General features: G+C 39.8%; 1 protein-coding gene across 1 annotated transcript in view; it reads left to right on the top strand.

The window, feature by feature from the left end:
* The window catches only part of XRCC5 (X-ray repair cross complementing 5), a 90,573-nt gene that overhangs the window by 49,582 nt on the left and 25,857 nt on the right, over window positions 1-15,134 (top strand). Inside the window, exon 16 of the mRNA XM_038585683.1 lies at window positions 676-745. Coding sequence (XP_038441611.1) covers window positions 676-745 — 70 coding nt within the window. The remainder of the gene's footprint in view (window positions 1-675; window positions 746-15,134) is intronic.

Below are 15,134 nucleotides of genomic sequence, written 5' to 3' on the forward strand. Positions count from 1 at the left end.
TGAGCCACCCAGGCTCCTCTAGGTTGTGACTGGAAGACTAAGGCCCACATATGCTCAGGAAAAGCTGTATAATGTGGCGGAGTTTCATCTTAGAAACTTTCCCACCTAGCACTATAGTAAATCTTTACACAGTATCTGCTTTTATTTTGAGGGGACATGTGCAGCCTGGGCGTGTTGGTATGTTCTTCCAAAACTTCAATGCCAAAGAGATCTCAGCAGTCCCCCACAAGGGCAGTTCAGCAAACCAAGCATCAGGCAGTTATTTCTCATGTCATCTTCAGTGGGGCGAGTATATTCTGAACTGACCCCGGACTGCAGAATCCTCCCCTTCCTAATTGGTTGGGTGTCGGGATGAACCGGCATCTTGTCACAAAAAGCCTTCTGGCTGAGCAACCTGGTGGCTTGGGTTATAACACTTCTGACCTCCCTGGAAAGAAGTCAGCTTCCATAAAGAGAGGTAAGTGAAACTACAGATGGCAGTTCTTTGGCCACAGGAATCTGCTTGCTTTTAAACACAACCCCAGAAGTGGAAATGAACAGAAAGGACCTTCCCTTTGTCTTTGGTTTTGTTTTATAAAAAGAGCACACTTGCTGCATTAAGGCATCTCATATTGCCTGGGGTGCTGCCAAAGAGAGAAGTGATCTGCGGGTTTATTGTCTGTGCATGTATTCTAGGTTGGAAGTGTGAATCCTGCTGAAAACTTCCGTGTTCTAGTGAGGCAGAAGAAAGCCACCTTTGAGGAAGGTGAGTGGTATGCTGTTGACTCTGCATGTAAGGGAAGATAAGATAATTAGGGTAATGGATTTATAATATAGATTAAGAAGTGTAGCCCTTTGTTGGTATCCTTATATAGCAGGTTTCTTTCCTGGTTGGTGGACCTTTGTGATTGTCTATTATTGGTGAGCTCACCGAAGCAGCGCTGTGAGCACGTGAGGGTAAACTCAACACAGGTCTGCCCAAGCAGGAAAAGAACTGATTTGTAGGTCTTTTTGTTAAGAAACCATAGGCCAGACCTTTAGAGCTTTTGATTCCACTTCATTAAAGTTCTTTGGGGTCTTGTGAGTAAGCTTGGAATAAAACCTTTTCTTAAACATATTAATTTGGGAGAGAGAGAGCACATGCGCACATGCGCACGCATGTCAGCTGGGGGAGGAGCAGAGGGAGAGGGACAAACGGGCTCTGGGCTGAGCGCAGAGCCCAATGCAGGGCTTGAACCCATGACCTGAGACCATGACCTGGGCCGAAATCAAGAGTTGGGCACTTGACCGACTGAGCCCCCCCCCAGGTGCCCCTGGAATAAAACATTTTTGTGTCGTGACTTCCTATTTTCAGTGACCCATAATTTTTGTTCAGGCCTAAGGATTTGTGCCTCTTTGCAGAGGTCCAAGAACACCATGTTGCTGTCCCTAGATTTGATCTTTCTGAAATTGATTTACATCCTCTCATTTTGTTTCTATGAATTATAACCTAGAATTACATTTAGAATTGGGCTAATACTAGTTTCCTAGGATGGACAGTCTGGGACCAACATTCATTCACTTGATTGTGTTCAAGTTTCTGTTTGTTTACCCTTTAAGGAGTGGCAGCTGGCAGATCTAATCCTGCAGGTTTGTGCATAAGAGAGCATGTGTTCATTATTGCCACCCAGGGTCAGACTTATCTGTGAGCTGCCTTCTGTTTATCTATGTGAATGTGTACACAGAACTTCTCTCCCAACTTCTTGGCAGGTTGGGGGTGGGGGGTGGGGAATGATTCCTAAATGTCTATAAAAACCCCTACAGGGCAGCCCAGGTGGCTCGGCGGTTTGGCACCGCTTTCAGCCCAGGGTGTGATCCTGGAGACCTGGGATCGAGTCCCACATCGGGCTTCCTGCATGGAGCCTGCTTCTCCGTCTGCCTGTGTCTCTGCCTCCCTCTGTCTCTGTGTCTCTCATGAATAAATAAATAAAACCTAAAAAAAAAAAAAAAAAAAAACCCTACAGTTTCTAGTTTGATAATCTACAGTGCCTAACATAAGTGTAGGTTACTTCTTGAGAGTCTGAGAATCCTAGCAAGATGTCTGGGCTTGCTGTGCTGTTGTCCAAAGGCAGTCATGACCACTTGAGCCCCACACAGTCTCCTGGACCATTCCTGTTGGCAGGAATACTGAAGGCCAGCTCATGAGAATCTCCTGAGGAAACGAACTTTGTTACCCTGACACTCTGTATATGTTTTGTATTTGAAGGTGGAGAAAGAGCTTTTTGCCCTGTGAAGAACTGCCATATGGGAAAAAAGCTCGAGTTTAACACAAAACAAAACTACATTTAAGTAGATGAAGGAGATCTTAAAAAAAAAAAAAAAAAAAAAAAAAGTAGATGAAGGAGATCTAAAATTAAAGTGACAGCTTTCCAGAAGGATTGATGGAAACAGTACTTCAGAATTTCTGTCCCTCATGTGTGGGGTTGATCAAAGGAAGCTTTCACAGCATCGTACCTGTGCTGTTTTCTGCTTGGCTGCGTATTGTGACTGTGTTTGGAAGAATGCAGAGACGTTACCGTGGCAAGTCAGCCTGCTGTTGTCTATCATGATTATCATGTGTTTGGAGAAAGATAGAGCCCTTAGCTTTTGGTTATACATTGTTGATTACCTTGGCCAAAGGCAGGTCATCAGAGTCTTTCTGGTTGGTGTAGGTATGTCTCTTAGGGGCTAACTGTGGCATGATCACGATTGTAAAGGCAGCCACTAGTGCCTACTATGTTCAACTCATTGTGCTAGCATATTCTATATATGATAGCATATGCTGAGCTATTATATTCTTTGTTTCAGTTGCCCCACATAGCAATCTTGCAGTAATGTGAGCGAATGGAGAAGACAGTAGAGCTTTTACAGTTGGTGCCAGAATTTTCTGAGAAGAATTTTTTTTTTTTTTTTTTTGAAAATTTGTTGATAATTGAGCCTCTGTCTCCAGTCTTGGTGGTTGGCCAGTTAGAGTTCAGAGAAGAGGCACTATCTACTGACATCACAGAAATAGAAAAACTGGAGCTAGTTCAGGACAGGAAGGGGTGAGTAGAAAAGTTAAGACAGGAAATAAATGAATTTATGTAAGGACACAGTGTTCTACAGTGTGTTCCTAACTCATAACCACAGATATTCCGTGTCAATAAAATTCTGGACTCCTTGGTTTGAGAGCTCTATTTGGGGAAACTGGTGAAGGAGCAAGAGTTTTTGGTCTCGAATTACTTCAGGCAGAGCAGAGAAAGGACCTGAAAGCACAGGAGACCAGAGTCTGCAGAGATCATGAAGGAATTTGCTCATATCTCCAGAAAACAGTGTTTCCCCAAGCTATGGGATTGGGGATTTGAAACAGTCTTGTGAAAGTAACAAGGGTAGGTGACCCCTACATGGCATCTAAGTTACAATAGGTCCCATCCTTCCCATTTTACAGATTGAAAAACTGTAAAACTTGGAGAGATGAACCTCCCCCAGAATCACACAGGGATTCCAATCCATGTCTTTTTCAAATACTGGGTTTTTCTTTTTAAGATTTTATTACTCATGAGAGACACAGAGACAGAGACACAGGCAGAGGGAGAAGCAGGCTCTATGCTGGGAGCCCGATGCAGGACTTGATCCCAGGTGCCCAGGATCACGCCCTGGGCCGGAGGTGGCACTAAACTGCTGAGCCACCCAGGCTGCCCCAAAATACTGGATTTTTCTACTTAACTTCTCTTGATTCCTAATGCCCTCCTTTCCTACACATTTTTGTTGTTCAGACATAATAAGGTCATGCATTTTCAACCTTGTGCCTGTAGGTAGGACTTCTGAGGAGTGGACTGTCCTTTGATGTTGAATGTGACTGAGCCCTGATGCACTGCTCCTGGTGTGACAGTGGGGTCCCTCTGTTCCTCTGTCTGGGATGGGGTCAGTGAGAGCTCTACAGTGACCTCACAAAGGCGGACTTTCTGCAGAGCTGTGGGAAAATGGGACTGCCTGTGTGTGAACAGCCAATTCTGTTTTGTTGTCCTAACCTGGCTTCCCTTTTATCCTTTCTTTCCTTGCTTCAGGCTTCAGAAATTTTGTTCACTACTTTTCCTACCTTTGTTCTGCATGGGCATCTCTCCTAAGGCCCTTTGTGAGAGAAGACTCCCTTTCCCTGAAGCCCAAAGTTATCCTCCAAACTTGAAGCTACTTTCTCCTATTGGTCTTTTCCATCCCTCCCGGGGATCTGTGCCAGGGAGGAGGGAGAAGCTCTTCTCTTTTCTCCACTAGATCTGCTTTTTAAATTCAGTTGCCAAAAGCATGATCAGCAATAGATGGTAAGATTGCTTTACCCTTAGGAGTTGACCCGTTCGCCTATTACCATAAACTAAATATGCATATAATTTCTTCCCATCTAGCCTAGTAATGTAGTCCTACCAAGAGTATTATGGTCCTATCGCCTTGACCCTAGCAGCCTACAGTAGGCCTCTACACATTGTCTTATCTTCTGGTTTTCACTGTGAGGGATAGTTCTTGTCCTAAGCTTATTGGCATAGAGGAGATGACACTGCACCCCGAGAGTGTGTTCTTTCTGGCTGCTGATGCTTCTGTAAACTCTTGAGTCTCTGATGCCCTTCTTTTTCTGGTCCCTTTCCTTTGCCCTCCCTACCCAGCCCAGCCCAGCATTCAGTCACTATAATTTTACAAGAGAAAAATTCTTGACCTCAGCTGTATGCTTGATAATCATTTCTCAGTGGTGAAAGTAGACTTATTTCCTTCACACGGTACTCATAAGTGCATCAGCACCCTCATCCGTGGTGTCTGTTATCTGCACTTGTGGGTTATTGGAAGAACCCAAGTCCACAGTGTTCACAGAGATTCCTTGAATCCAGATTATCCCTTGATGTGAACACCCTTCCTCCACCAGCTGTTGGAGGAACACCATTGATTTCAAATTCCTTGTCCCTTCCCTGCTTTTACTTAGGGAGAAAGAATGCTAAAATGGTCAAAAGAAAGAAAATTAGAGGAGGAGGGAAAACCACATTGTTTCAACTCTCTAAGTAATTCCTCTGTGATGGAGATAAGTCTGAATTGAGAGGTTCCCACTAAGCATGAGATAATATGTCAAGGAGCTTGAATGTATCTGGTATGCCAAAAACAAGTTTTCTGAGGACCCTATGAGTCAGAAAAGATAGACTGTTAAGACAGATAAAAGAGTGAAATGTAACTTTGTTCCATGGACCTTGTTTTTGCCACTTAGATTGTAGGCTCCATATTAGGCTTCTGTGTAGTGATCGGGTGGTGGAGCCCCATTCCACCCAATTGAGCTCACAGGAGCATGGTTGGTTTAAAAAACAAACCTGTCAAGAAGAGCCATCCTAAGCAGGAATGGTAGGGATGTTTACAGTTAGATTTAAGTACGGGGAGCAGTATGTGCACATACCCATTTGATTAGATGATCATTTTATTTTCTGGCTGGGAAGGCCTTTTCGTTTTTCTTGTGTCTGTTTCATCTCTCTGAACACTTTTCATCTTCAAGCCTTTTTGCCTTTATTCTCCCATCTACCTCATTCTCATTGATTATCAAGCAATATCCTTTCAGTTTTAAAGGGTGTGTCTTAATTTTACCAATACTGGGTAGAATGTGGTAACAGTTCATGATAAAATATATCTTTCATCAAAGCCAAATAGACATTTTTTCAGTTCCATTTTGGTATGGGATAGCACTGTCCCCAGTATATGGCAGCTTACTTACATGCATTATAGGACTCTGCCATGAAGCAAGCCCTAAACTGTGGAGCCCCAAAAACTGAGATCTAGGAGAGGTTTCGTGTGTGTGTGTGTGTGTGTGTGTGTGTGTGTGTGTGTGTGTTACAAGAGAAAAATTCTTGACCACAGCTGTATGCTTGATAATCATTTCTCAGTGGTGAAAGTAGACTTATTTCCCTCACACGATATTCATAAGTGCATCAGCACTCTCATCCGTGGTGTCTGTTATCTGCACTTGTGGGTTATTGGAAGAACCCAAGTCTGAACCCAAATAACACCCCTATTTATGTAATCTAGGTGATGATTTATGTAACTTACCATAGCTCTTTCCAGATAAACAGGAAGATAAGAATATGGCCATTTTCTATTGTTTCACACACAGCTGGTAAATTTAAGAAAAATAAGTTCTGTTGGATACCTTGAATACCTTGAAAGAAGGATACTAAATAAAAACAGTAACTAAAATTGTAAACATTTTCAGTCTTATAAAAGTTCTGTCTTATTATTTTATTTATTTTCTGTCTTTATTTTTTCAGTGTTGACGTACTTGCTTAGTCCTTTCCCAAAACAGCAGTGGCACATCTAGTCAGAAGAGAGGAAACACATGATTATGGGTTCTAGAGGCTTAGTCCATACTTTCTATTTTTTATTAAATATGCCACTCGTTCTTCACTGAATTCCCTTTTGACTTTTTAGTTTTAAATTGTTAAACCCCAGAGCTTGACTGTCAGGGTTATATAAAGGGTTACATAAAGTTTCATTTATTGATAACAGGAAGTCTTGTTTGGAAACAAATCTGTTTATTTGGAAATTGTAAAGGAGACCCACTACAAGGGTGTGTTAGTATTTGACATGGTAATTATGTATCTGTGACCCCGAGTGTCTCACTGATAGATCTTCCTGTGGGTGGATTGGGGCTGGGAGCGGTTGACTTTCCACTGATGATTGCAAATGTGTGGAAGACACTGGATCTTGTGGCTTGAACTTCTTCATGGGTTGCGTATCTTTCATTAAATGGCATAGCACTGCCCTGCAGTTTACATTTTAATATAATAAAACTCGTCAACCATATAATTAAAATGAAATTCTTCAAATGAAGACAAAAGAAGAAAAAAGACATGACAGGAAGCAAAGATACACATAACCACTTTGAAAGTGTTTTTGGTTTTCATCAACTCTCGTAAAAGGCTTCTATCCATTCTTACTCAGCTTTTTAACTTTCGAGTTCCTGTCAATCTGTGGATCAGAAGATGTCTAATTACAGGGTATGGTTCTTGTAAAATGTAGCCTGGCTATCTGTTAAGAAAGAGAGCCAACTCTCTAGCATAAAAATAAAAGGCTGTTTGCTGTGTGTGTGTTCTCAGTAGCACTAAGATTTCTTCCTGAGAGCATTTTAAAGGAAGCCTAGATGCACCGTACCACAGTGTTCCCACTTTCAGTGTTTTGTTCTCTCTTGGCAGGCAGAAGTTGCTTGCCTTAAACCTGCTGAGTATTTTTTTTTTTTTTTTTTTTATGTTAAACGTGGAAAGGGTATTTTTCCCTCTGGCTGGAAATGTAGAACTCATGTGAGCACTTTCCCCACGTCAGAACAACTAGAAGAACAGTCTAGTCTGAAGCCCGCATTTAACATAGTAACCCATGGGCTTGCCTTGATGACCCACGCCAGCAGTGCTGCAAGTGGGCTCTGCTGGAATTGCAGAATTAGTGACGTTGCTTTGGAGAAAGAGGATGTTCTCCAACTTGCTCTTGGAGTTCACCCTTGGTAACTGCTACTTAGTGGTAAGTGCTAATGAGACCGATTCAGGAGACAGAGATCAGTTGAAGGACTTAAAGCACTTTTTCGGTTGTTTCCCTCAACCTCCTATAAATTCTGCGCTTCTTTCTTTGCATGGTGCGCGATCATCACGCAGGGCATTGCACTTGGTTCTCCTTGAATTGGGCTGTCCTCAAGATTGCTTCCTAAGCCCAGCTGGTTGAAGAAGGAAACTGATTTCAGATTGTGCTGATGTGCAAACTGCTTTAATCAATGACTTAAAGTGACTGCTCATGGCAAACAACAGAAGCTCTTAACCAATTAAGATGTTTAGGAAAGGATGTTAGGCTTTTGTTAAAATAGTCACTAATCAGCTGAAATGTGTTAAGAGGAGCCTAGAAACAGCTTGGAGTCCCACTTAAATGCAATAAAAGTGTTTGGGCCCTCCCCTTTCAAATTGCAAGCCCCAGGCAAAAAAATATGCTGACACAGAAAGAAGTGGCAAGTATAATTTGATACAGTTAGTCCTGTCTGTTATACATATCTACATAAAACTTTAAAAAATGGCATGCTTGTTTTTTAGGCTAGAAAAGGGAAGGGAGTTAGTTCAGATATGGAGCACAGGTTCAGCATGGCTTGAGAATATTGTTGGCCTGGATGTCTTTAGACAAAGAATATAGTTTTTTTGTTTTTGTTTTTGTTTTTTTGCAGTTTCTTATGGACAATTGGAGAAAAGTCTTTAGTGAGTAGTGATTAAAGGCCCTGCTACAGACTGAGCTGTGTCTTCCCCAAATTCTTATGTTAAAACCCTGCCCCTTAATGCCACGATTTTGGATATGGGGCCCTTATCAGAGGTCATTAGGTTCCGATGAGGTCATGAGGGTAGAGCCCTCATCAAGGGATTGGTGTCCTCATAAGAAGAGACCTCAGGTTTGTGCTTTTTCTTCTCTCTTTGCCATCTGAAAATAAAGTGAGAAGGTGACTGACGGCAAGCTAGAAAGAGAGCCCTCAACAAAACCTGTTAGCACTGGCCTCCAGAACTGTGAGAAGATAAATTCCCGTTGTTGAAGTCACCCTAGGCCATGGTGTTTTGTTATGGCAGCCTGAGCTGACTGAGACAGGGGCCCCTCTTTTCGTTTCCTTTGTCAGTGCTGAAATCCTGTAGTTTATTTCTTTGTGTCTTTCAGTGGTAATGAGATGCAACTGAAAGGGTAGGCCATTGGAGTCAGGAGCCATTTCTCAGGAGAGCGACCTTTTGGATAGTTCCCTTGTCCTTGGTATCTAGTGGTGTTTCCTTAAGGCACCCGGGATAAAATTTGCTGAGCTGTAGCTGTTATCCTGTGGTGGAAATTTATAGAGTTGTATGATCATCACTGTCCCATTAAAAACTTTTCCCCTCACTTCAGAAAGGTCCCCCTGACTGTTTGTAGTTAATTCTTTTATCCTGCCACCACCCCAAATAATCACTTTCTGTTTCTATAGATTTACCTTTTCTAGAAATTTCACATAAGTGGAGTGAGTCAATATGCAGTCTTTTGCATGTGGCTTCTTTTACTTAGTGTAATGTTTTTGAAGTTTATGTTGTAACATGTATCAGTAATTGATTTCTTCTTAATATTTTATTTGAGAGACCACAAGCAGGGGAGTGGCACAGAGAGAAGGATAATCAGGCTCCCCAGGACCCTACCTGGTATTTTGACCTGGGCCAAAAGCAGAAGCTTAACTAACTGAGCCACCCACACACCTCAAGTAATTGATTTCTTCTTATTGCTGAATAATACTCTGTTTTATGGATATGCCATGTTATGTTTATCCATTCACCAATTAATAAGTATATTTGGATTGTTTCCAGTTTTTAGCTGTTATACATAATGCTATGAACATTTGTATACAAGTCTTTCTATTTGTTTCATTTTTCTTGGGTGAGAGTGGAATTGCTGAGAAATTTATATTTGACTTTTTAAGAAATAGCCAAAGCAGCTTTACCATTTACCATCTCACCAGCAGTGAATGAGGGTTCCACTTTCTACATATCTTTGGTGACACTTCTGTTGTCTTTTCAATTATAGCTATTCTAGTAGTGATGTGTTGCCTTCCCTCTGTGCTTTAATTTACAGTTCCTTAAATACTAATGATTGCTGACCTTTTTTTCACGTGGCAGTTGGCCATTCATATATTTTATTTTCTTTGATAAAATGTCTATCTAAATCTCTTCGCTATTTCTTAATTTAGTTGTCTTATCACATGTCTTTGTCAGATATGTGATTTGCAGCTATTTTCTATAGTCTGTGGTTTATCTTTTCAAAGGTGGCTTTTGAAGTATAAAGTTCTTCATTTTGATTTTCTAGACTATTATTTTTTATGGATTATCATTTTGTAGTTTTACATAAGAAATCTTTGCGAAGCTAAGTCACAGATATTTTCTTCTGAAAGTTTTTGGTCTGTAATCCATTTTGAGTTAATTTTTGTAAATGGTTATGAGGTGAGTATCCTAGATTCATTGTTTTTCATAAGGTAACCAGTTGTCCAGCATCATTTATTGGAAAGACCATCCTTTTCCTATCTAGGTGCTTTGGCACCATGTTGAAAATCAACTGATCATACATGTAAGGGTTTATTTCTATATTCTTCAGTTCTCTTGCATTGATCTATGTGCTTCATTGATACATGATTATAATTACTTTGGCTTTATAGTAATTTTTGAAATAATGTAATACGTCTTTCAAATTTGTTTTTTCCTAAAATTGTTTTGGCTAATCTAGGTCCTTTGCATCTCCATATAAATTTTAGAAAGGGCTTTTCAATTTACATAAAAAAGCCTACTGGGATGTTGATAAGGATTGCATTGAGCGTATAGAAAAATGAAGGGGAGAATTTACCTCTAAACTATTGAATTTTTAAATCCATCAACATAGTGTATTTTTCCATTTATTTAGGCTCTTTCTCTCCCTAGTGTTTTGTAGTTTATAGTGTACAAAAATTTCTTTTGTGAAATTTTTGTATTCTTTCTGATGCTACTGGGAGTGGAATTTTTAATTTTTTGGATTATTGCCAGTATATAGAAATAATTGATTTTGTGTATTGATCTTATATCTTCCAGCCTTATTAGACTTGTTGATTAGTTCTTTTTTTTTTTTAATGATTTTATTTATCATAGAGACACAGAGAGAGAGAGAGAGAGAGAGAGGCAGAGGCACAGGCAGAGGGAGAAGCAAGCTCCATGCAGGGAGCCTGATGTGGGACCCAATCCAGGGTCCCCAGGATCAAACCCCGGGCTGCAGGCGGCGCTAAACCGCTGTGCCACCAGGGCTGCCCGACTTGTTGATTAGTTCTAATTGTTTTTATATATTCTGAATTTTCTACCTATGCAGGATGATGTCTGCAAATAAAGACAGTTTTATTTTTTCCTTTCTAATTTGTGTGCCTTAAATTTTTTTCCTTGATTGTACTGGCTGAACATCCAACAGTCATATAGAATGATAAGAGTGAATATCCTTGTTCCTGATCTTAAGGGGATAGGTTTCAGTCTTTTACCATTAGTGCGATGTTCTGGTTTTTTTCAGATTCCCTTTATCAACTCGAAGATTTTCTTTTCTCATTTCTACTTAGTTAAGAGTTTTTATTATGAATGTATGTTGAATTTTATCAGGTGCATCTTCTTTCTTTTTGATGCATTTGCTATATGGAGATGATTATGTGGGTTTGGTTCTTCTATTAATAACTCTGTTATATTTATTGATTTTCAGTTGTTAAACCGGCCTTGCATGCAGAGATAAATTCAAGTCAATCATGGCGTATAAGTCTTTTTGTATGTTCCTGAATTCATTTTTTTGATACTTTGTTAGGATTTTTGTGTATATGCCCACAAAGGATACTTTTCTGTAGTTTTCCTGTCTTGTGACATGTATGGCTTTGATATCAGAAATACAGGCCTAATTGAATGAGTTAAAGAAAGTATTCTTTCTTCCCCCTCAATATTAATACTATTTCTTTTTAAAATATTTGGTAGAACTTGCCAATGAAACCTAGGCTACCTTTCTTTGTGGGAAGCTTTCTAATACTTGGCTATTTTATATATCATAGGTTTGGTCAGATTTTCCATTTCTGCTTGAGTTAGTTGTAGTAATTTCTGTCCTTTTAAGAATTTGTCCATTTCATCTAAGTTGTTTAATTTATTGGCCTAACATTATTTATATTCTTTTTCTCTTAGGTTCTGTGGGTTGATAGTGATGTGTCCCCTCTTTTATTCCTGGTTTTGGTATCTTGTATCTTCTTCTTCTTCTTCTTCTTCTTCTTTTTTTTTTTTTTTTTTTTTTTTTTGTGTGTGTGTGTGTGTGTGTGTGTGGTCAGTGTAACTAAAGGTTTATGGTTTTGCTTATCTTTTATAGAAGATCCTTCCTTAGGTTTTATTGATTTTTTTTTTCCATTATTTGTTTCTATTTCATTGATTTCTTTATTATTCCCTTCCTTTTGCTCACTTTGGATTTAATTTGGTCCTCTTTTCTAGTGTCTTAAAGTAGAAGCTTAGATTATTGATTTGAAATCTCATTTCTTTTCTAATACAGGCATTGAAAGCTATACATTTCCCTCTAGCCAGTTCTTTAGCTGTGCACCATAAATTGTGATATATTGTATTTTTATCATCATTTGGTTGAAATGCTTTCTGATTTCTTTTGTGATTACCACTTTGACCCTTGGATTATTTAGAAGATAAATCTTCTAAAAAAGATTCTAAAAGTTTAATTTGCAGATATTGGAGATACTCAGATTTCTTCCTGTTGTTAATTTTTATCTTAATTCTGTTGTAGAACATAGTTTAAATGGTTTCAACCCTTTTTGAACTTAGAGATTTGTTTCATGGCTTAGCCTATACTCTGTTCTGACAGATGTTCCATATATCCTTTATAATGATGTCTACTCTGCTGTTGCCAGGTCGAGGGTTCTGCAAATGTCAGTTAGGTCAATTTGGATGGTAGTTTGTTTAGCTCTGTATCCTTGTTGATTTTTTTTGTCTACTCATTCTCCATAATGTTTGGAGTATTGAAAGTTATTCCCCGTGAGACCTTGTGGACTGGTGACACGTGTATAATTTTTGCCTTACCTAGCTAAACAAAAATCTGGAGACCCAAGTGAATCTTTGCAGAGTACCAGTAAAGAAAACATCAATTCAAGTAATAGAGTGTATTTTAAGTAAAAGTCTTCAGGTACTAGAGTTTTTAGAAAAAATTAACTTAGATATGTGTATCATAGTATTATGTTTGTTTTTGTTTATTTAAAGATTTTATTTATTCATGAGAGACCCAGAGAGAGAGAGGCAGAGACGTAGGTAGAGGGAGAAGCAGGCTCCATGCAGGGAGCCTGACATGGGACTCGATCCCTGGACTCCAGGATCATGCTCTGAGCCAAAGGCAGAGACTCAACCAGGTGTCCCACAATATTATGTTTGTGTTTCATAATTCTCTGCTTCATGAAAGGAATTCATTTACTTTAGCAAGTGACCAACTTAGTATAGGAAAAATTATGTTGGAGGAACTTGTTGGAGGACAGAGATGATTAATTGTAAGTAATGAAAGTCAATTTACATTTTAGTGACCATAGATTTTTTTTTAATTTTTTTATTTATTTGTGATAGTCACAGAGAGAGAGAGAGAGAGGCAGAGACATAGGCAGAGGGAGAAGCAGGCTCCATGCACCGGGAGCCTGACGTGGGATTCGATCCGGGGTCTCCAGGATCACACCCTGGGCCAAAGGCAGGCGCTAAACCGCTGCGCCACCCAGGGATCCCTAGATTTTTTATTTTTTTAAGATTTATTTTTTTGGTGGGGAGCAAGCACTAGTGGGGGGGGAGAGGGAGAGAGAGAATCTCCAGCAAACTACCCACTGAGCACAGAGCTTGATGCAGGGTTAAAACTCTTGCAACCCTGAGATCACAACCTCAGACAAAACCAAGAGTCAGGCACCTAACCAACTGCGCCACCCAGGTGCCTTGACAATAGGGATTTTAGTATATGAGTATAGGTCAGTAATTATAGATTTGGAAAGTATATAGGTTCATTATTCCTTGCTTTCATTTGTTTCTTCTTTTGTGCCATTTTTCTCAAACATGATTTTATTTTGTTTGATTCATTATTTGTCTCATACAGTGAGAAGAAAATATATGGAATAACTAAGGTTGGATTATTCTGTAATCATCTCCATTTCTAATTACTCTTAGATGGACTGTAATGAAGCCAACGAGACTTATACATTTAAATTTTAAATGTATAGGTTGAGAGAGAGAGGGTTGAATGTAAAAAACAGAGATAAGATTTGCCTATAGCAAATCTGGTTCCCATTGGTAGTCTTTCCTGAGTACAGTGGGTGAAACTAAGTAATTTGAAGGTCCCTTTTTAATGCAGCCCTTTAAGTATATGAGTAATAAACAAAAAAATAGATGATGCAAAAAATAAGAAATAAAGGGGTCATGAAATAGAAGTATTCTGAGTTTCACCATCAGTAAATGCCAACCCATGAAAAATCTCTATCCATTTAAGACTCATTAGAAATAGAAACAATTGTTTATTGCTCCCTAGACTTCTCCTCGTTAAAAAATAAGTACATATTGATTGGAAAAATCAAATAGTAATAGAGTAGTACCTAAAAGTTAAGAAGTCTCCTTCATTGTCCCCGCCTCTTCTCTAATACCTCCCCAAACTCACATTCTGTCTTGCTTTCTCACTTTCTCCTCACGGGAGTAACCCTGTTAATCCCTGTCAATGTTCTGTGTTATAGTCAAGATAGTTAAGGATCTGACTCAAGATCTCAGCTGAGCTCATGATCTCAGGGTTGTAAGCTTGAGCCCCACGTCAGGCCCCATGCTGGGTGTGGGTCTGCTTTAAGAGTCTCCCTCTCCCTTTGCCCCTCCCCCCCAAAAAAGAAGTGGTATTGTCTCCACACACACCTGCACACATCTCTTTCACAGCCTGTTACTCTTTGTATATGTATTTCCCCCTCCATAGATCTTTATTTTCACCATTTCTGTCTCTGTAAAATTAAAGTGAAGGGAGGTAAGAAAAAAGTTCTAGACTGTCCTTTCCCCTTAGTGATAACCAGTTCTAAAAATGCAGTGTGTGGGTTTAAGTTGAAGGAATTCAAAAAGATATCTTCCATTCTTTAGAGGCATTAGAGGAGTAAACCAATGAGGCTCAGGCCATGCGTTCATCCATTTAGCAAATGACCAACATCCTACTGTGTGCTAGTCATTGTGGCAAAACACAGACAGTAAACAAGAAAATAAATGTCAAATGGTGATAAGGACTTGTGTTCGTTTCCAAGGGCTCTGTAGCAAGTGCCACAAACTGGCTGGCTTAAAACTACGAAAATTTATTTTCTCACAGTTGGGGAGGCTAGAATTCCAAAGTGGAGGTGTCAGGAAGATTGGTTCCATCTGAGGACTCTGAGAAGAATCTGTTCCATGCCCCCCTCCTAACTCGTGGTGACAGCTGGCTGTCCTTGGTGGTCCTTGCCTTGTAGACACGCCACTCCAGTTTCTGCTTTCTCCTCTTCACATGGAGCTCTCTCACTGTGTGTGTGTGTCCAGATTGCCCTCTTAAAAGGACACCAGTCATATTGGATTAGGGCCCATTGATTATATCTGCAAGGACCCTATTTCCAA

Source organism: Canis lupus, chromosome 37 (genome assembly GCF_011100685.1).
Source record: "Canis lupus familiaris isolate Mischka breed German Shepherd chromosome 37, alternate assembly UU_Cfam_GSD_1.0, whole genome shotgun sequence".
Classification (NCBI taxonomy): Eukaryota; Metazoa; Chordata; class Mammalia; order Carnivora; family Canidae; genus Canis; species Canis lupus.